The sequence below is a fragment of the Schistocerca americana genome, chromosome 9, assembly GCF_021461395.2.
Source record: "Schistocerca americana isolate TAMUIC-IGC-003095 chromosome 9, iqSchAmer2.1, whole genome shotgun sequence".
NCBI lineage: Eukaryota > Metazoa > Arthropoda > Insecta > Orthoptera > Acrididae > Schistocerca > Schistocerca americana.
The window spans coordinates 193,530,997-193,552,678 of record NC_060127.1 but is presented as its reverse complement, the minus strand read 5'-3'; the positions used below and the strand labels follow the sequence as shown (position 1 = coordinate 193,552,678).

At 44.5% G+C, this 21,682-nt stretch overlaps 1 protein-coding gene across 2 annotated transcripts in view; it reads left to right on the top strand.

The window, feature by feature from the left end:
- LOC124551379 (disheveled-associated activator of morphogenesis 1) overlaps positions 1 to 21,682 on the top strand; it is a 435,878-nt gene that overhangs the window by 372,403 nt on the left and 41,793 nt on the right. For both annotated transcript variants that reach the window (XM_047126427.1, XM_047126428.1), the window contains 2 exons: positions 6,568 to 6,763; positions 14,068 to 14,241. In XM_047126427.1, coding sequence (XP_046982383.1) covers positions 6,568 to 6,763; positions 14,068 to 14,241 — 370 coding nt within the window. The remainder of the gene's footprint in view (positions 1 to 6,567; positions 6,764 to 14,067; positions 14,242 to 21,682) is intronic.

Genomic DNA, 21,682 nt, shown 5'->3' with positions numbered 1-21,682 from the left:
GTGTTCTGGGGTCCACACAAGCACCACGGAACGGCAGGACTCTTCCAAGGCATAGATGGACTCCTGAATGGACACTACATTGGGTGACAAGGGTAGCACTGGCCGACAGCTTGTGGGCTGCTCATTGAGTCAGTACACGGGAGAAATGACTCGCCAGGGCATGGGCGGATGTATTCAAGAGCACAAGATATGGCCGCCAGCTCTGCAGTGAAAACACTGCAGCCAACTGGCAAGGAGTGCTGCTCAATATGTCCTCCATGAACATATGTGAAGCCAACAAGACCATCAGCCATTGAGCCGTTGGTGTAAACCGCTTCAGAGCCTCACAACACGTCACGAATTGAGAGGAAGGAACAGCAGAGAGCGGGGTTAACAGAGTCCTTAGGGCCATGAGAAAGGTCCAGATGAAGCTGCGGCCGAGGAGGCGTACGTGAACTGACCGCAAGTAGAGCTGGTAAAGGGAAGGACTCCAGCTCGGAGAGAACGGACCGCATGCAAACTGCAATTGTTAGCCCCAATATGGAGATGGATTGCCGCAGGTGGGGAAAGTAGACGGTAATGGATGCTCAGGGGAACTATGAATGTGTGCTGCGTAACTGGCGAGCAGTTGTGCACGTCTCATCTGCAGTGGAGGGACCACCAGCCTCCACCAGTACGCTGGTCACCACTCATCCTAAAAGCTCCTGATGCCAATCGAACCCCACAGTGGTGCACAGGAGTGAGTAAATGCAATGCTGCAGGGGCTGCCAAACCATAAACCACACTCCCATAGTCTATTCGGGATTGGACAAGGGCTCTGTAGTGCTGCAGCAGCATAGAACGATCTGCACCCCAATTGGTGTTGCTCAAGAAAAAGAGGGAATTGAGGTGCTGCCAGCACTTCTGCTTAAGATGATGAAGATGAGGGAGCCAAATCAATCGAGCATCGAAAACTAGTCCTAGTAATTGATATGTCTGCACTGCAGTGAGTGGATCGTCATGGTAAATTGCGGGTTCCGGATGAACGGTATAATGTCGACAGAACTGCACGACGCACGACTTTGCAGCTGAAAACTGGAAGCCGTGGGCTAGAGCCCATGACTGTGCCTTGTGGATGGCTCCATGGAGGTGCCGCTCAGCAACAACAGTACTGGAGCAGCAGTACGAAATGCATAAGTCGTCTGCATACAGAGAAGGTGAGACGGAGGGCCCGACTGCTGCTGCTAGACCGTTAATGGCCTCTAAAAATACACACACACTCAATACAGAGCTCTGCGGTACTCCATTCTCCTGGATATGGATGGAATTATTGGAGTCACCAACTTGGACATGTAAAGTACAGAGCGACAGGACGTTTTGGATAAAAAATCGGGAGTTGTCCCCAGAGACCCCACTCATACAATGTGGCGAGGATATGATGTCGCCAAGTCATGTCGTATGCTTTATGTAAATCAAAAAAGACGGCAATCAGGTGTTGCCGTCTGGAAAAGCCTGTTCGGATGGCAGACTCAATGGACACCAAATTATTAGTGGTAGAGCGACCCTGACAGAAGCTGCCCTGATATGGAGCCAGCAGGCCACATGACTCCAGGACCCAACCCAACCGCTGACACACTATACATTCCAGCAGCTTGCAAAGAACATTGGTGAGGCTGATGGGCCAATAGCTATTCACATCGAGCAGGTTTTTACCGGGTTTGTGCATCGGAATGATGGTGCTCTCCCGCCATTGTGGTGGAAAGGCTCCATTGCACCAGAGCTGGTTGAAGATGACAAGAAGATGTCGCTTGTAGTCAGATCTGTAGTCACATCTGGCTGTGGATGCGATCAGGCCCTGGAGCTGTGTCGGGGCAATGTGAAAGGGCGCTGAGGAGCTCCCATTCTGTAAATGGGGCATTATAGGATTCACTGCAGTGTGTAGTGAATGAGAGGACGTTCCCTTCCAGCAGCTGTTTGAGTGTGTTAAAGGCCTGGGGGTAATTCTCTGACACAGAGGCTCGAGCAAAGTGCTCAGCAAAGTGCTCGGCAATCGTGTTTGTGTCGGTACATAACTCGCCATTTTTGGCAACACCGGGGATAGCTGTTGGGGCCTGGTACCCGAAAAGACGTTTGCCCAGATTTGTGAAAGTGACGTGTGGCACCCAATGGTCAAGTCGTATCTCTCCCAATACTCCTCCTTCCGTTGTTTGATAAGGTAGCGAATACAGGCACAGAGCCGTTTAAAGGCTATGAGGTGCTCCAGGGAAGGGTGCCGCTTATGCTGCTGTAGAGCTCACCAACGCTCCTTAATTGCTTCAGCGACTTCTGGCGACCACCATGGGACTGCCTTATGCCTTAGGCACCCTAAAGAGAGAGGGATAGCATTTTCTCCATCAGAAACAACTGTGCTAGTCACTTGCTCAACCATCACATCGATGTTACCGTGTGGGGGAGATTCAGTGGTGACAGCAGAGGTGAAAGCTCCCCAGTCTGCCTTGTTCAAAGCTTATCTGGGCAGACGTCCGTGTACCTGACGCTGGGGCAGTGACAGGAAGATGGGGAAGTGGTCACTACCATGCACGTCGTCATGTGCTCTCCAGTGGATAGTTGGGAGAAGTTCTGGGCTGCAAATTGATAACTCAGTGGCCGAGTAACTACCATGGGCCACACTGAAATGTGTGGCGACCCCAGTATTTAAGAGGCATAAGTCGAATTGCGACTAAAGTTTCAACATCTCTGCCTCGGCCAGTAAGCATGGTACCACCCCACAAGGGGTTATGGGCATTAAAATCTCCCAGAAGTAGGAATGGTTCAGGGAGTTGATCAACCAGTGCAGCTAATACAGTCAGGGGTACTGCACCACCTGGAGAAAGATTTACATTGCAGACAGTTATTTCCTGCGTCATCCTTATTCTGACAAACACAGCTTCAAGAGGAGTTTGAAGAGGCATATATTCACTACAAACTGAGTTTAGGACATAAACGCAAACTCCACCTGACACTCGATTATAGTCGCTACAGTTCCTGTATTATCCCTTACAGCCACAGAGGGCAGGGATCCGCATTGCTGGGAACCAGGTTTCCTGGAGGGCAATACAGATGGCAGGTGTAAAGCTTAACAGTTGCTGTAGCTCAGCCAGGCGGTGGAAAAAACCGCCGCAATACCACTGGAGGATGACATTGTGAGGCTAGGAATGCATGGAACATTCAATGAGGCAGTTTACACCTCAGAGTCACCTGCTGCCACTGACTTATTGCCTGAGCAGTCTATATCCCTTGTGTCTGAGGGTCTGGTGAGATCTAGGTCCTCAGCAGACGTCAAAAATCCACCTCATCTTCAGTCGCAGAGATTGTAGGTAGCGGTGGTGTGGGTGCCACTGCAATTTCCCTGGTCTTAGAGATTTTCTTTTTGGATTTCTCTCGCTGCTCCTTGCGTTTCCCTGGCAGGGAGGACTTCACTGGCTCAGTCCCTGGGACTGAGGATGAGTGTGAACCCTGCGACCAGCTGCTTTTTGGTGGCGTAAGACAATCTCATATGCACAGGATGCAGGTGTTCAAATTTTGTCTTAGCCTCAGTGTAGATCAGTCTGTCCAGGGTCTTGTACTCCATTATTTTCCTTTCTTTCTGGTGAATCCAGCAGTCTGGCGAGCAAGGCGAATGGTGCTCTCTGCAGTTGACATGGATGGGAGGTGGGGCACATGGAGTATTGGGATGTGATGGGCATCTGCAATCTCAGCATGTGGTGCTGGAAGTACAATGAGAAGACATATGGCCGAACTTCCAGCACTTAAAGCGCCGCATCGGGGGAGGGATATAGGGCTCTACATCACACCGGTAGACCATCACCTTGACCTTCTCGGGCAATGTATCACCCTCAAAGGCCAAGATGAAGACACCAGTGCCAACCTGATTATCCTTCGGACCCCGGTGGACACACTGGACAAAATGTGCAACTCCCTGCTCTAAATTGGTGCGCAGCTCATCGTCGGACTGCAAAAGAAGGTCTCTGTAAGATATGACACCCTGGACAGTATTTAAGCTCTTATGGGGCATGATGGTTACAGAAACATCCCCCAGCTTGTCAAAAGCGATTAACTCCCGTGACTGGGCAGAGGATGCTGTTTTGATCAAGACTAACCCAGATCTCATTTTGGACAAGCCCTCCAACCCCCCCCAAACTTGTCTTCTAAATGCGCAACAAAAAACTGAGGCTTTATTGTCATGATAGGTTCCCCATCAGCTCTCGAACATACAATGTACTGGGGCAAATAAGATCTGCTGTCATTCTTAACCTGATGTTCCTCCCATGTTGTGGCCAGGAAGGGGAACGATTTGAGGTCGCACTTCTGTGCGTTGAATTGAGCTCATGATCACTTAGAGACTGTCGGTGTTTTACCACCAGCAAGAGATGATGGACTGTGCTTCATTGCATGTCATCCGCCCTGATGCCACCCACTCCGACCAGGGGCCCTCCCCACGGGTGCCACCCAGCCATAGCAAAGGCCACCTGGCAGAATGGCTATTGCCTGGAGTCCCGATGCCCCAGGGGGATGGGCATCTATCCCTTGGCATAATGGTGGAGCCATCAGCAGAGTGATTCCTGTGTGGTCAGGGGGCTACAACCAACAGGGTACATGGTGGCCCCACCACAACAGACTGACTACCGTGCTGGACATCAGGTGCAAAGACGCCTATGGTCATCGTCAATGCAGAAATCAACACTGCATGGTGCATGGTGAAAAACGCATCCAGGAAGGTGTCCTTGCCCAAGAGATGGAGAATGGGCAGGACTGCAATGCGACATCAAGAAAGTGGGGTAAAGATCTCAATGCACGATGGATACAGTGCACCTTGTAAGGCACCCTTCCCCAATTGGCTCACTCTTCGGGAAAATTTTGAAGAATGGAGTTGAAACCTTACAGGGGACCATCACATGAAGGCTGAAAGGTGTGAAATTCCTTTTAGTCGCCTCGTACGGTAGGCAGGAATACCTCGGGCCCGCAGGGGGGGGGGGGGGGGGGTTTACACATTGATAGCAACTGACTGAAGTATCAAAAGGATAACATCTTTTGTCATCAATCTAAAGAATGTCAAGAATAATTTCAAAACATCCAATGAAAAAGACGTCAGTCTGAAATCGCACCATTTGTTCAATGGAGTTAAGTGCAGTGTGAGGTAGCAATGTGTAATAACAGGCATTTCTTTCAGATACTAGAAGAAATCTAACCAGTGACCCTAAAGTTACTTAATATCAGACAAGAAAAACTTTGAGCGAGCTTGCAAAATAAGCAGCACCATTAGGAGATGGACAATTACTGACCTCCTGTTCTGAAAAATCAGTCATATTTTGTTGTTGATTCATTCCATTGAGGAGGAGGAGGAGGAGGACCCTTAGAGAGGTGGAGTGAGTCAAAAATATAAGTGAACAAATAGAAGCAACTCTTAGAAATTAATCTGCACCCTGTGTTAACAATAAACTTATCACTGTACTGCTTAATATTACATGTGCCTATGCCGGTTAAATTTAACTTAGTATATTAAAAGGAGAATCTCTGCATTGAAAAAGCCACTACTTCCATTAGATAGTTACTGTTTATCTTCTATTGGTAGCTCAACATTTACTTGAGTGTATTGGCATTTTGCTAAGAAAATAATAACCAACGTATGTGACAGTAGAGGCCTATTTACATAGCTCAATTACTCCTCTTACGGCTTTGCAACGAATGCTGCTACTTGCCGTACAACTAATAGAAAATATCAGTCTTATAATCTAGATATTAATTAATTTGCAGAAGTGGTTAATCAGGTATGTGTTATATTTTCTTGTGAATTTGTAGAGGTTTTCTTAGTTTCTTGGTTTGTAATAGAGGGCAGCATGTTGGATTCTTTTATACCAGAGAACATAACTTCACTCTGAATGTTAGACTATGAGGCAAACTACATGCGAAATTATTTTTCAGAATGAGATGTTTACTGTCCCACAATATACAAAATTAAATCAGTGCTTTATTCTATAGGAGACCAGTTAGTGTTATATTATTCTAAATTATAGTTTTAGGGTATTTTGGTGTCATACAATCTAACTGTAATACATTATTTAATATCATACATTACACGAGTATTAACAATTCAAATAAACTTTTTGTAGCTTTACATATTTCAGATCCTTTTGCTGCATCCAAATCAAGAATTACTCTGATGAGTAATTGCACTTTCAGGCTAGCATTCTGACATATTTCTCTTCAGCAAACTACACATTCGAACTTATTTATATTTTTACCTTACATTTTGTTATAAATCTTCATTCCCATACACTGTGGAGTCAGAGGAAACAGCTGTAGACAATGAGTAGGAAGCATGAAGATATGTTTAATCCTAATACTGTGGACCTTGTACTGTGACTGTGCAGTCACCGTTCACTTTAAAGTGGTTTTTATTATCAGCAACAAAAAAAACTGAAGAGTAAATGTACTAGGAATTTATGGAGTTCAGTTGATGATGATGATGATGATGATGATGATGATAAGAACTGTTTATTTTGCATAAATAATAAAACTGAAGCAAAGATATCAGAAAAATGAAGTTAACCAGTTGTGACCATTGCACAGTATGGGGGAACTCGAGAAGGACATGTCGGCGCTGAGGGGAGGCCTGAAGGAGGTGGAGCGGGAGATCGAGTTTCACCGATCGCAGGCATCTGTGGTGCCAGGAGACCGCTTCCTGCCCATCATGAGGGAGTTCCTGTCCTCTGCCACTTGCCGCTTCTCGGAACTCGAGGACCTCTTCCAGGATATGAAGACACGGGTTTGTCATTTTCCTCACTATCCTGTTATTAGTGGCTGATAAATGATAACCACCCAGCACGAAATGTGTGGGGTTCGAGAAGGTGTGCCAGCCCTGGATTGAATCCAATCTGGTCAACTACTGATGAAAGGCCAGTGTGCAGGCCAGCCTGGACGTGGTTTTTAGGTGATGTCCCACAACCGACTAGGTTAATAATGGGCTGGTACTTACGTCCTGCCTCAGTTACAATATCTGTAAACATATAAAAATGTTTGCACTCTTTCACATCAATAAAACTAGGTGCGGACAGTTGTGATACACAAATTCCGTCATTGGGGAGGAAGGAGGGGGGGGGGGGGGGGCGTAAAGAGATGGCAATAGGAAGGCCATCCAGCCATCCTCCTCTATCATTAACAATGCCAATTCCAATAATTAGCTTGCCGACTTCATGTGGACATAGGATAAAAACAAAAGAAAAAGAATAAGATTCACCCGACAAGTGATAACTTGAAGTTTCCTTCTTTAATTCCAGTCTATAATCACAACCAAACTGTTGTCATACTTTCCAGAATGAGATTTTCATTCTGCAGCGGAGTGTGTGCTGATGTGAAACTTTCTGGCGGATTAAAACTGTGTCCTGGACTGAGACTTGAACTCGGGACCTTTGCCTTTGCGGGCAAGTGCTCTACCATCTGAGCTACCCGAGCACGACTCACGCCCCGTCCTCACAGCTTTACAATTGCCAGTACCTCATATCCTACCTTCCAAACTTTACAGAAGCTCTGCTGCGAAACTTGCAGAACTAGCACTCCTGAAAGAAAGGATATTGCAGAGACAGAGCTGTGAGTGAGTCATGCTTGGGTAGCTGAGATGGTAGAGCACTTTGCCCGCGAAAGGCAAAGTTCCCGAGTTCGAGTCTCAGTTCGGCACACAGTTTCGATCTGCCAGGAAGTTTCACATCAGCACACAATCTGCTGAAGAGTGAAAATCTCATTCTGGAAACATCCCCCAGGCTGTGGCTCAGTCATGTCTCTGCAATATCCCTTCTTTCAGGAGTGCTAGTTCTGCAAGGTTCGCAGGAGAGCTTCTGTAGAGTTTGGAGGGTAGGGGACGAGGTACTGATTTATGAAGCATGCTGTGGAAGCGTAACTGTGAAACAGCCTGTAGCTGCTTCTTGTGACACAGTGGGATAGAATGATTGGGGACTTGCCCATTTGCTCTTCAGCTTGCAGATGCACTAAGGAGGGAAGTGCTTGACCCCAGTGTGGTGACTTTCCTTCCATCATGCTTCTATCCCCCAGCCCATTACCATCCCAGAGTACAATTTACCACTTATGGCTATAATGCACTCAGGGCCGTATTTAGATTGTGTGATGCCCCTATGGAGTAATTTATTTTATGTTCCCTTTACCTAAACTTCACCACTGATATCTGTTTACGAACTACCAACACTAAAGCTGTGTAATCATTAACTTCAATTCTAAAGTGTACTGAACTATTTAAATATGTAACACAAAGAACACATGAAAGTTAAATACTAAAAAATAATAAAATAACCACTACATAAACATCAAACTTTGACACAATATATGGTATAAATACGAAGAAAATCATTATAGCTTAATACCCTATACCAAAATTATTTCAGTTAAATGTGAAATTTAGTCAAGTCCCAAATACATGATATAACACTATGCAATTAACCTTCTCCAAAATATAGCAAATTTAAAGAAATGACTTCCTCCTTACTTTTGTACTTGCAAATTCATTTCATCCTGAAAACCCAGACTGAGTGACATGTCTGTGGCTAGTACTCCAAGTCATTCTTGACTTTGTCATCTGTAGATAATTCTCAATCAGTGTTAAAACAGAAAAGGACATTTCAGTTGAACATTTTGTTGCTGGAGTACAGTTGTAAATCCTGAGTGCTGTGTACACATTTGGATAGACACCCCCCCTTTTTTTGTTTTTTAAAGCGACACTGCACAGAGATATGAAAGATGACAATTCATCACGATCATCTTCCAGACAACAGAAAGCTTATAAAATGTATACATTCTGCACCGAAGTTGTTCTCTACATCAGAATTACAGATGGCTCAGTTTCTGCGGCATCATAAATTTGAATGGCTTCTAGTTCGGTGATACTTGAGAGAAATGAAAATCTGAAGTTACATTCTCTGTAAACATTAACTCTGTTCTGTAACTCATCCTGAAGAATTTACATAAACATAGAATACGATATTTTCATTCCTCTCCAGATCTCAACCCAGTCTGATCCTGTTTCTTCTTCAGGACATTTGTGTTCGTATTCTGAGTCAGATAGTTCATCAAAGAATTTCTTTCATTTAATTTTCTGTTTATTTTTTGCATTCTCAATAGATGAAGGAAATGGAACTGATCCCGTATTCCTGATCACAGTAAGTTTCTTTCGAGCTGAATCCTTGAGAATTGAAAAGATGTATGAAGCTCAGCTGTTAACATTACAAGAGTGTCATCTATACATGTAGTAATTTCTACATCTTCAGCTTGCAGTTTTTTCATTGCTTTTCTACACCCTTGCAGAATGCAACAAAACACTGTCACGAAAGCTACCTCAGTACTACTTTCTACAATGACCTTCAGCTTCACATCCAACACTACCACTCTCACTTTCTGAAATTTTTCTTAATGCAGAAAACACAGCTTTCCAATCTACATTCAAACGTCCTCACAAGCACGCCATCGTGTTGTAGACAGTGGCTTCAGTGTCATACTTGCAGAATCAAAAAAATGTTTCCAAAACATTTCATCTGCCAGTAGAATGTACAAAGAAGTTGTGTAACCCTTGAATTAACTACAAAAACCGTATTGCAGCTGAGTAGCATTGTGCAGCTCATGACCCAGCCAGATTCAGTGAGTGAGCCAAACGTGAAATGAAGAAAATTTGATTATTTCGGTCCTTGAATCTTGCTTGCAAGTTTGCACCAGACATATTGGCTATGTTACCTTATGACTATCCTTTACGGTTATCAAAGTTCAGTCCATGTAGTTCTAAAGCATTCAAAACTGCTTCAAAAAGCTTCTCTAGTATGACCTGCATTTTTTTTTCTTAAAAATAAATAAATAAAGGACAGGAATCTTTCAGTTAAGAGCCCATCGTCATTTACCTATCTAAATATTATACCTAACTGATCATTTTGGGATATATCAGATGTAGAATCTATAAGACTGAAAAAAATTTACAAGAAATAACATCAGTACATACTTTTTTGGTCACTGACATCCCCATTAGACATGTTAAATCTTCATAACTTGCTGGTGAAAAGTATGAAGTAAATTCTGTTCCAGGGTTACCAAATCATGCTATACGGTCAGCCAAAAAAGAATCATGCTTCACATTTAATTCCAGACACACCATGAAATTTCCATTTTTCTCACAGGCAAATGAACACCTCTGTCTCCATGAAATGCTACACCTTTAGAAGCTAGCTTCTCAACTACCGAAACAATTTTAGTATATTCCTCCAACATGTAACTTTATATTCGTGCTGAGTGAGCAACAGATAGTCATTTCTATTCATGTAGTTTCCTCACATTTTTACAACATTAACAAGTAGTCTCTGTGAGAGGTAGAACTTTCACATTCAGCTATTCATATTCCAACATGGCTCCAGTCACTGAAACCAGATGTTGCAAACTCAGGTGCTCATCAAATAATTCATAACATGCACAGAACAATGATCCGTGCCTAGGAGAATATAGCAGATATTCACGATTATATAGCAGATATTCACGATTAATGATTTCCCCATTCACGAAAACCCTTTTCAACTATCTTTTGCTCCAGCATTGCCGAGATCCTTCGGCGTATCGCCACGAGGACATAGAAAAATTAGCATTTTTGTTATGATTAATACCATTTTTAACCAAATAATCCAATGTCTGGTCATTGTTTTCCCAATTGGTCATTACTTGGCATGGGAAACTTCCTCTGCTTTATAGCATGCAGGCTCTTGACATCCTTCTGGAACTCGGAAACCTTGAACTTCTGCACTCTGTTTATGATTTAGAACTTTTAGGTTTATCTGCACTTACAGAGCTACACTGTTCATTGTTACTGTTTTGAACCAAAACTTCACCTGAACGTTCAGAGCCACACGGTTCACTTTCACTTTTACCACTAATATATGAGTCCAGCCGCTAAGTTTTCTGTTGAAGTTTACAATCCCTCTGTCCTTTTTCTTCAGCTTTCTTTTGATATGCAGCACCACTTAACCTAGATCATCTATCCATACCACTACTGTGAATTGCAGGAAAAAAAACATCAGTGATATAGAGAGTTGGAAACTGAACATACACATGACTGCCGACTATCCAACCTAATGTGGCGGAAGGTCAAGCTGGACAACAACAAAACTGGAAAGGCTGGAGTTTCATAAATTGTCTCTTCCGACCCCAGCAGTACCATTAAATACACCTATTTTTCATACTGAATTTTATTACAATTTTTTGATTTCAGTAATCACTACAAGTTTTTTTTGTTTATCACCTATTTCAGATTTTTTAATTACAACACAAAGGACTGAACAAAATAACAGTTTAGCAATACATGCACTTTGGGGTGTCTGCTATGCAGATGAAGAAGTATCATTTTTTTGAAGAGTGGTTCCCGTAATTTATTTAATATTATGACTCCAGATGTGTTAGAAGAACATAAACTGCATAAAATATTTTGAAAGACCACATACCATTGCAGCCGATGCCCTGGTGAAGTAGAGCACATACAAAAAAATTAATCCCCACTTTATTACGGAGAAGTATTATTACGATATTAATGAAGTAGATCGGATAGCCTAATGCCAGATGGTCATGAGTCATATAGTCGAGAGTCCACTGTACTTTGGTTGTATCAAGTACAACAGAACCAACTTCACTGCAACCAGTTAGTAATTGAATTATATACCTTAATTTTAAGTTGATAACTGTTTGAAATGGTGTGTTGCATATGACGGAAACATAACCATGAATGGATGCAGAACTGAAAAACACACTACCCACACGATTACGTGGACAGTAAGGCAGTGTCACACAGAGAGCAGGCTGCGTGTGCGCTCAGAACACTCTGTTGCCCATTGAGGCCGGCTGTGGTCAAACATTGTGCAGTCAGGTCATAGCGATCCAGTCGTCGGATAGCGCTCGTTCCGAATGTGTCAGTCTCTTAAAAAGACTATGTCAGATGCATTTTTAAATGAGTTTGAGTTGGAAATGTCTTGAATGAGTGTGCATAAAAAAAATAAAATAAAAAAAGCTGTCATATGTTCTAGCTCACACCTCTCTCTCTTACTGTCTCTGGCGTACTGATAATTTGTGACTGCAACTACATCTTCATTTATTTATTTTCATTTTGGCTTTTTCGCCAGACTAACTGACATTATGGAATCAATATGATTCTTCCTCTAGATCCCCATCATCAGGAAATAGTTCCTCTGACTCTACAACATTTTATGATATACGATGTGGTGACATTGTGTCAGGTAGAAACTACAAATGACCTGCCCTTGGCAATTTCTGTCACTTCTTGGATGAATCTTTCTCTCCATTTATGCATTTTAGGTATTTGCTGCAAGTCTCTCATAGATTCTTCCATTTTGCTTGAACAGTCTCATCTTTCAGTCAAGCCTTATGCAAATTCTTTTATTTCATAGGATGCATTTTGTTGCACATATTTGGTCACTGCTGATTCATACCACACCACCACTTTTTAATTCCACATTGGAAGGTCAACCGTCTCTAGCTTAGTCAAATACGTGTCAAGAAGTCTACAACGTTTTACAACCACTGTATTTACCTGAACCAGCAGAAGAAATCAGGAAGAAAACAGACGGGATTGATGGAACTGTGGCAATTTCCTAACTGCACTGGCATGTTAGAATGAAGTTTTCTAAAAAAACAGTAGCTTACGATATTTTTGTTACAAAAACTTCTTTCAGTTGTCCTGCTCAGAGTTATTGATCACAATGACAACTCTGTGGTTATCGATGTGGGCAGCTATGACAGACACTGTGATAGCACAAGTTTTCAAAACTCGTGCATTTTTCCACAAATTCATACGAGGAAAAGGTATTCGCAAGCAGTTTTCAGTAAACAAATATGCAGGGGTCACTGTGTGGTGGACACCTTCAGTATGCCTGTACAAGAGTGAGCAGTCTTTTTAAGACCTATAGACTTAGAATCGATACTGCAGAAGCTGTTGTCAAAGCGGCAAACTTGTAGCTTAAATTGTGCTACAATGACACCACTAGTTTGTACAAGCACGTTGTTATTTAAACTAAACAATATTGTTCACTCCAATATCCAACTGGTGCTAGATCACTTATTTATAAACAAGTGGAAAAAAAAGCAACCTGTTTTATATACACTCACATCAGTTTTCTATCTCGTTGCCTCCTTTTCCATCACAATTTTATAATCACAGTGTCGTATATCGTGCAAAAATACATTTGTGTGCACCAACTCAATCAGTCTTGCTGTTTCTGGCAACATCTTTCACACACTAGTCCACTACGAACTTTATAGAAAATCACAACCTGCCAGCTGCACTCCACAGACAAGGGTCGTCTAGCACGGGTGCCCGCCTCCTGTCTGACCAGGACTATGCTGTAGCATGCAGCATGGGCACCATGACAAGTGCCCCAGCAGGTTGTGCATTCCCTGTTTGACAGCCTTAATATGCTCGTACATGTAAGACATTATACAGATGGACTAGTAGTAAAATCTGAGTTTATGATGGCTACAAAAATTTGTCACCATATTGCAAATAAATAATAGAATGCCTCAATCCTGATGCAATGAACATTAAAATAATACTTAAAAACTTTTTTTAAGTGGCAACATTTTGCCGCCCTGTGAAGCTGCACGTGTTGCACCTGCCTAAATATGGCCCTGAGTGCACTTAGTTAAGAACAAATATTAAATGTGCATATTACATCTGACTTCATTTAACAATAAACATTAATTTTATAGCATTAAAACACTATTTTTTATAATTTGCAATTTCTTCCCTCCCCTGCATCATCAAAATTATTAGTCCTAGAAAAATATGAATATGAAATTTTTGTAGGGAATATAATGTTGTACTGGGACACATTTTCACTAAACGTGTCCCCCCCCCTCACACACACACACACACACACACACACACACACACACAATTTTTTTGGTATGTTTTTCATGGCTCTCCCTCCCACCAATATACAAAAATATGTGAGTGCATCAATTATTTCCCATAATTTCCTACATGGAAAGACGTAATGATTGCTTGAATTTCATCTTGTTCGTTCACAGTTTGATCGGGCTGTCCGGCTATTTGGAGAAGATAATGCTGCATCAGTACAGCCAGACGAGTTCTTTGGTATCTTTGATGCCTTCCTGAATGCATTCAACGAAGCTCATCAGGACAATGAGAATCTCCGAAGACGGAGGGAGGAAGAAGAAAGGAGAGCAATACAGGAAGCAGAAGTAAGTAAAACATATGGCAATGTATGTATCAAATAAGAAGAAATGTTAAATTTTGTTACTGTGTAGTCTTTAAGGTAACTCTTTTGCAGTAGCCATTATAAGGAAACATTTGGACTTGTGAGAGACATAGTATTTAAATGTGTGACACGTAAAATGCATCACTTATGATGAGCATCTTCAATTTTGTAATTTTATCTTTAAATGCAGTTAGAAGTCTGTATTCTCTCGATGCAGTTTCTCATTGCCACTTATTGAGACCACTGACATGTTTCACAACATAAGAAATGGTGTTCCAATAATCAACGACAGAATAAATTTGTCCAAGAACTGGGCTTTGTGCACTTCATATGTGAATGGAACAGGAAGAAATCATAATAACTTTTACAATGGGACGTACCCTCTGCCACGCACCGTACAGTGGTTTGCACAGTATAGGTGCAAATGTAGAATTGCTGTTATATGTTTGTATCACACGATCCCACACCAAAATATATTTCTAGTAAATCTCTGTTACTTGGTAAATGAAGACAACCATAAAGAAGAAGGGAAACATACAAATTTGGAACAAGACCAACACAAGATATTCCATCTCACAGACTGTTACAAGCACAGATTTATTTTATTTTTTTGTGTCAGAAGCCCACGCCTACTACAGTAGTACAAGCTTATATGCCAACTAGCTCTACAGATGATGCAGAAATTGATGAAATGTATGATGAGATAAAAGAAATTATTCAGATAGTGAAGGGAGACGAAAATTTAATAGTCATGGGTGACTGGAATTCGAGTGTAGGAAAAGGGAGAGAAGGAAACATAGTAGGTGAATATGGATTGGGGCTAAGAAATGAAAGAGGAAGTCGTCTAGTAGAATTTTGCACAGAACATAACTTAATCATAACTAACACTTGGTTCAAGAATCATAAAAGAAGGGTTTTTATTTTTTTTTATTTTTTTTTAGGGTGCAAAACTTCTATGGTCATTAGCGCCCGGTCCCTGACTTAGGAAACAGTAAAAAACCGAAATTGAAAACCCGCAGCAATGAGAACGAAAGTCATAAAATTGGAGAAACTAAAGGCAGAAGGAAGGCTTAAAAATCCACTACAGAAAGGGGTTGGTTGTCCCCAAAAAAAGCTTCAAATGACTGACGTCATTTCACTGGCACTAATAAACTTGAGAACGCGGTCGGCTGAGGGCGTGTCATCTGCTAAAATCGACGATATATCAGGCGATAGCTGTAGACGCGAGCGTAACGGATTAAAATAGGGGCACTCAATTAAAAGGTGTCTTACCGTCCACAGCTGAGAGCAGTGGAGACAGAGTGGCGGAGGATTGCCGCTTAAAAGATGTCGAGGGCTAAAAAGACAGTGCCCTATCTGGAGTCTAGTTAAAATTACCGCCTCCCGACGACGCGTTCGGGAGGAAGAGGTCCAAGCACAAGGAAGAGCTTTTATGTCCCACAATTTATTATGGGTAAGTGTCAACCAATGCGTGTGCCATAAATGAACAACACGTCGACATAGAACGCTCCGTAGATTGGCGAAGGGAATCGATTGAATAACTGGCCGAGGAAGAGAGACTGCAGCCTTGGCTGCAATATCGGCCGCCTCATTTCCACAGATACCAACGTGTTCCGGGAGCCAGAGGAAAGCCACCGAGACGCCCCCCAGGTGGAGCAAGTGCAGACTGTCCTGAATCCGGTGGACCAGAGGGTGCACAGGATAAAGAGCTTGGAGACCGAGGAGAGAGCTGAGAGAATCTGAGCAGATAACATATTGTATCCGCTGATGGCGGCGGATGTAGTGGGCAGCCTGGAGAACAGCATAAAGCTCCGCAGTATAAACCGAACACTGGTCGGGAAGCCGAAAGTGATTTGGGGTGTCGCCAACAATATAGGCACTCCCTACACCTAACGATGTTTTCGAGCCGTCGGTGTAAATAAATGTGGCGTCCGTCATTTGTGCACATAGAGCAGCAAATGCCCGACGATAAACAAGTGAAGGGGTACCATCCTTGGGAAATCGACAAAGGTCAAGGAGCAGGCAGATCCGGGGACGGAGCCAAGGCGGTGCTGTACCCAAAGTTGTCAAGAAGGTTTTAGGAAAGCAGAAGGAAAGAGAATGGAGCTGTTGACAGAAGCGGACTCCCGGGGGTAGTAGGGAGGAGGGGCGGCCTGCATACCCTACATCAAAGGAGGTGTCGAAAAAAATGTCATGGGCTGGATTAGCAGGCATGGAAGACAGATGGCTAGCATAACGACTCAGAAGGACTGCTCGTCGATTGGACAGCGGAGGTTCAGCAGTCTCAGCATAAAGGCTTTCCACAGGGCTAGTGTAAAAAGCTCCAGACACTAAACGTAACCCACGGTGGTGGATGGAGTCGAGACGCCGAAGAATAGACGGCCGAGCAGAGGAGTAGACTATGCTTCCATAGTACAATTTCGAGCGCACTAAGGTGCAATAGAGGCGGAGAAGGACCACTCGGTCCGCTCCCCAGGAGGTACCATTCAGGACACGGAGGGTGTTGAGGGATCGCAGACAGCGAGCCGAAAGATAGGAAACGTGGGAGGACCAGCAGAGTTTTCTGTCAAACGTAAGACCCAAGAATTTAGCGACGTTTGAAAGCGGAAGGTTGACAGGACCTAGATGTAAGGAGGGCGGAAGAAACTCCTTACTTCGCCAAAAATTAACACAAACGGTCTTACTGGGAGAAAAACGGAAGCCGGTTTCGATGCTCCAAGAGTGGAGACGATCGAGACATCCTTGAAGACGTCGTTCAAGAAGGCTGGTCCGTTGAGAGCTGTAGTAGATCGCAAAATCGTCCACAAAGAGGGAGCCCGAGACATCAGGAAGGAGACAATCCATAACTGGATTGATGGCAATGGCAAACAGTACAACACTCAGCACGGAGCCCTGGGGTACCCCGTTTTCTTGGAAGAAAGTACGGGAGAGAGTAGTGTTCACCCGCACCCTAAATGTGCGCTCTGCCATAAATTCGCGAAGAAAAAGGGGCAGCCGACCTCGAAAGCCCCAAGAGAACAGTGTGCGGAGAATGCCTGTCCTCCAACAGGTATCGTATGCTCTCTCCAGATCAAAAAGTATTGCTACTGTTTGGCGTTTCCGGAGAAAATTGTTCATGATATATGTGGAGAGAGCAACAAGATGGTCAACTGCAGAACGATGCTTTCAGAATCCGCATTGGGCAGGTGTTAAAAGACTGCGGGATTCCAGCCACCACGCTAAACGGTAATTCACCATACGCTCCAAAACCTTACAGACACTACTCGTGAGAGAAATGGGGCGATAGCTAGAGGGGAGATGTTTGTCCTTTCCAGGTTTCGGAACAGGAACGACGATAGCTTCCCGCCATTGTCTGGGAAAAGTACTGTCGGTCCAAATTCGATTATAAAGGCGAAGGAGGTAACGCAGACTATGGGTTGATAAATGCAGCAACATTTGGACGTGGATACCATCTGGTCCTGGGTCGGAGGAGCGAGAAGAAGAGAGTGCACGTTGGAGTTCCCGCAAGGAGAAAACAGTATTGTAGCTTTCGCGATTTTGAGAGGAGAAAGCAAGAGGTCGCACTTCCGCTGCATGTTTCTTCGGGAGAAACGCTGGCGGGTAATTTGAAGAGCTCGAAATCTCACCAAAGTGCTGACCCAACGAGTTAGAAATTGCGACGGGGTCCACTAATGTGTCACGCGCGACAGTGAGCCCAGAGACCGGGGAGAAACTAGGCGCGCCTGAGAACCGTCGAAGCCGACTCCAAACTTACGAGGAGGGAGTGAAGGTATTAAATTAGCTAATAAAGAATTTCCAGCTTGCCTTCTTGCTATCGCAGCTGTAAGAATAACGTCAGTAATATGTGTGACCTCATCGTCAACGCTGGGAAAGTGACGGTCATCGAATGTCGCTAGAGGCGAAAAAAGTGTCCAATCGGCTTGGGCAAACTTCCAGCGTCGCGGGCGCATGTAGGGCAGTTGAGGCTGCAGTCTAAGGACACATGGAAAGTGGTCACTCGAGTGTGTATCATCAAGGGTGAACCATTCGAAGCGCCGAGCTAGCAGAACAGTACCGACCGCAAGGTCCAAAAGAGATAAATTTGTCGTGGCGGCAGACAAAAATGTAGGGACCCCAGTGTTGAGGCAAACTAGATCTGCTTGGTGGAATACGCCTAGCAATAGTGAGCCACATGGACAAGGATGTGGAGATCCCCAAAGCGGGTGGTGGGGATTGAATTCCCCAACTAGCAAATATGGGGGTGGAAGCTGACAAAGAAGATGAAGGAGATCAGCTGGTGCCATTGGTGTGGACGATGGAATGTATACAGTACAAAGAGAGAACGTATATCCGGAAAGGGAAAGACGGACGGTGACAGCTTGGAAGGAAGTGTTTAAATGGATTGGGTGATAATGGAGAGTTTCATGGAGAAGAATCATGAGTCCATGTGCTGGAGTGCCTTCAACAGAGGGGAGATCATATCAGATGGACTGAAAATGAGGGAGAACAAAGCAGTCATGGGGACGCAGCTTTGTTTCCTGAAGACAGAAGATGACCGGCGAGTAGGATCGTAAGAGGATCGACAATTCATCCTGGTTGGCTCGAATACCGCGGATATTCCAGTGGATAATGGACATAGGGGGAACAGAAAATGGAGGAATGTGACCAAGGTCGCTGTCAACTCAACGACTGCTCTGAGCTTGCGACCGACAGCATGGAATGGCATTCAGCCGAAGGCAGAAGATCCTGATCCATAGGTTGGTCAGGAGCAGCTCCTGCCACCAGCGATCGGCCGGTTGATCGGTCGCCAGCAGTGCGCCTCGCCAACACAGAAGACGGCCGAGGGCGATTTCCGCCAGGTGGTGCTGTAGATGGGACACGCCTTGGCGGAGAAGGAGAGGAACTGGGTTTCTTTGTAGCCTTCTTGGAAGTATGATGTTTAGAGGAAGGAGGAACCGATGGTTGGGAAGTTGCCGTACGTAAAAACTCTTCACGAGTATGCTCTTTTTTCGAAGTCTTGGTGTCTGACTTTTGGGCTCGAGATTTATCAGAACTCGACGAAGGGTGAGCCAGAGAGTGGGCAGGCGAAAGTCGTGAGGTTGAACGGGCGATCTTTGCGCTGGCCGATCTGACGACCGTGGCACTAAAGGTGAGGTCGCAAGTCTGCGTGGCCGCCTCCTTTGTTGGCCGAGGAGAAGCAAGGACAGTGCTGTATTTTCCTGTCTGAGGCACGGTGGGCTGTCGACTGGCGAATAATTTTCGAGCAGCAAAGGTCGACATCTTTTCCTTTACTCTAATTTCCTGGATGAGCTTTTCGTCCTTAAAAACGGGACAATCTCGAGAGGAAGCAGCGTGGTCACCCATACAGTTGATGCAGCGAGGGGATGGAGGTGGACAAGCACCCTCATGGGCATCCTTGCCACACGTAACACATTTGGCCGGATTGGAACGGGACTGGCTGTTGTGATTGAACCGCTGACACCGATAGCAATGCGTAGGGTTTGGGACGTAAGGTCGAACGGAAATTATTTCACAGCCTGCTTTGATTTTCGATGGGAGTTGAACTTTGTCAAATGTCAAGAAGACAGTGCATGTTGGAATCATGTTCGTGTCAACCCTTTTCATAGCCCTATGAACAGCCGTTGCGCCCTGGTCAGACAGGTAGTGCTGAATTTCTTCGTCAGACAATCCATCGAGGGAACGTGTATAAACGACTCCATGCGAGGAATTTAAAGTGCGGTGCGCTTCAACCCGGACAGGGAAGGTGTGGAGCAGTGAGGTACGCAGCAATTTTTGTGACTGGAGGGCACTGACTGTTTCTAACAACAGGGTGCCATTCCGTAATCTGGAACAAGACTTTACAGGACCTGCAATTGCATCGACACCTTTCTGAATAATGAAAGGGTTGACCGTGGAGAAGTCGTGACCTTCGTCAGACCTAGAAACAACAAGGAACTGTGGCAACGATGGAAGAACTGACTGTGGCTGGGACTCAGTGAACTTACGTTTGTGAGCAGACATAGTGGAAGGTGAGGAAACCATTGCGGAAGAATCCCCCATGATTACCGGCGTCTCCGATGGCACGCTCCTCCCTTGTGGGGGCCCTCTCTGAGGGGACTCCCGCCTTAGGTGATTGTTCACACCTCAGGTCACACCTCCCGACAAACGGACGGAGGGACCAATCGGCACTTTCGGAAGGTATCAGCTCGGGTAATCACCCCTCCCTGGGCCTGGCCGTTACCAGGGGGTACGTACGTGTCCTATCTGTCTACCCGGGGCAGGGAATTACGCGTTACCCCGTCACCGGCTACGCATGGAAGTGCGTGGGTCGGCCTTCAGACACGCACAGGGAGGAAGAAAGAGAAAGGGAAAGGAAAGAAGAGAGGTCTCAAACGCCGCAGCGGAGAAAAGGGTAAAGAGAAGAGGTAAGGAAAAGAGAAGGACAAAGGAAGGATGAAGACATACAAGCAAGGAAGGCGAAGAATGCGGTACATTTACAAGCGTCCGTCTCCAGACGTAGGCACAAACCATACTCCCAGAGGGGGAGAAAGGGAAGGAAAGAGCCAGCAGTGTGGGGGGGGGGGGGGGGGGGGGCGGCGAAGATGGGGGATGGGGAAGGATGCGGAAAGGGAAGGTATGCAGCCCGGAAAGGAAGGAAGGCCACATTAGCTCGGGGTCCCGTGCTCGCTACGCATGTATCCACAAAAGAGTTGTGGATCCCCTGGGAGGTAAAAGAAGGTTGTATAAATGGAAGAATCCCGGAGATACTAAAAGGTATCAGATAGATTATGTAATGGTAAGACAGAGATTTAGGAACCAGGTTTTAAATTGTAAGACATTTCCAGGGGCAGATGTGGACTCTGACCACAATCTATTGGTTATGAACTGCAGATTAAAATTGAAGAAACTGCAAAAAGGTGGGAATTTAAGGAGATGGGACCTGGATAAACCGACTAAACCAGAGGTTGTACAGAGTTTCACGGAGAGCATAAGGGAACAATTGACAGCAGTGGGGGAAAGAAGTACAGTAGAAGAAGAATGGATAGCTCTGAGGGATGAAGTAGTGAAGGCAGCAGAGGATCAAGCAGGTAAAAATACGAGGGCTAATAGAAATCCTTGGGTAACAGAAGAAATATTGAATTTAACTGATGAAAGGAGAAAATATAAAAAATGCAGTAGATGAAGCAGGCAAAAAGGAATACAAACGTCTCAAAAATGAGATCGACAGGAAGTGCAAAATGGCTAAGCAGGGGTGGCTAGAGGACAAATGTAAGGATGTGGAAGCTTATCTCACTAGGGGTAAGATAGATACTGTCTACAGGAAAATTAAAGAGAACTTTGGAGAAAAGAGAACCACTTGTATGAATATCAAGAGCCTAGATGGAAACCCAGTTCTAACCAAAGAAGGGAAAGCAGAAAGATGGAAGGAGTATATAGAGGGCCTA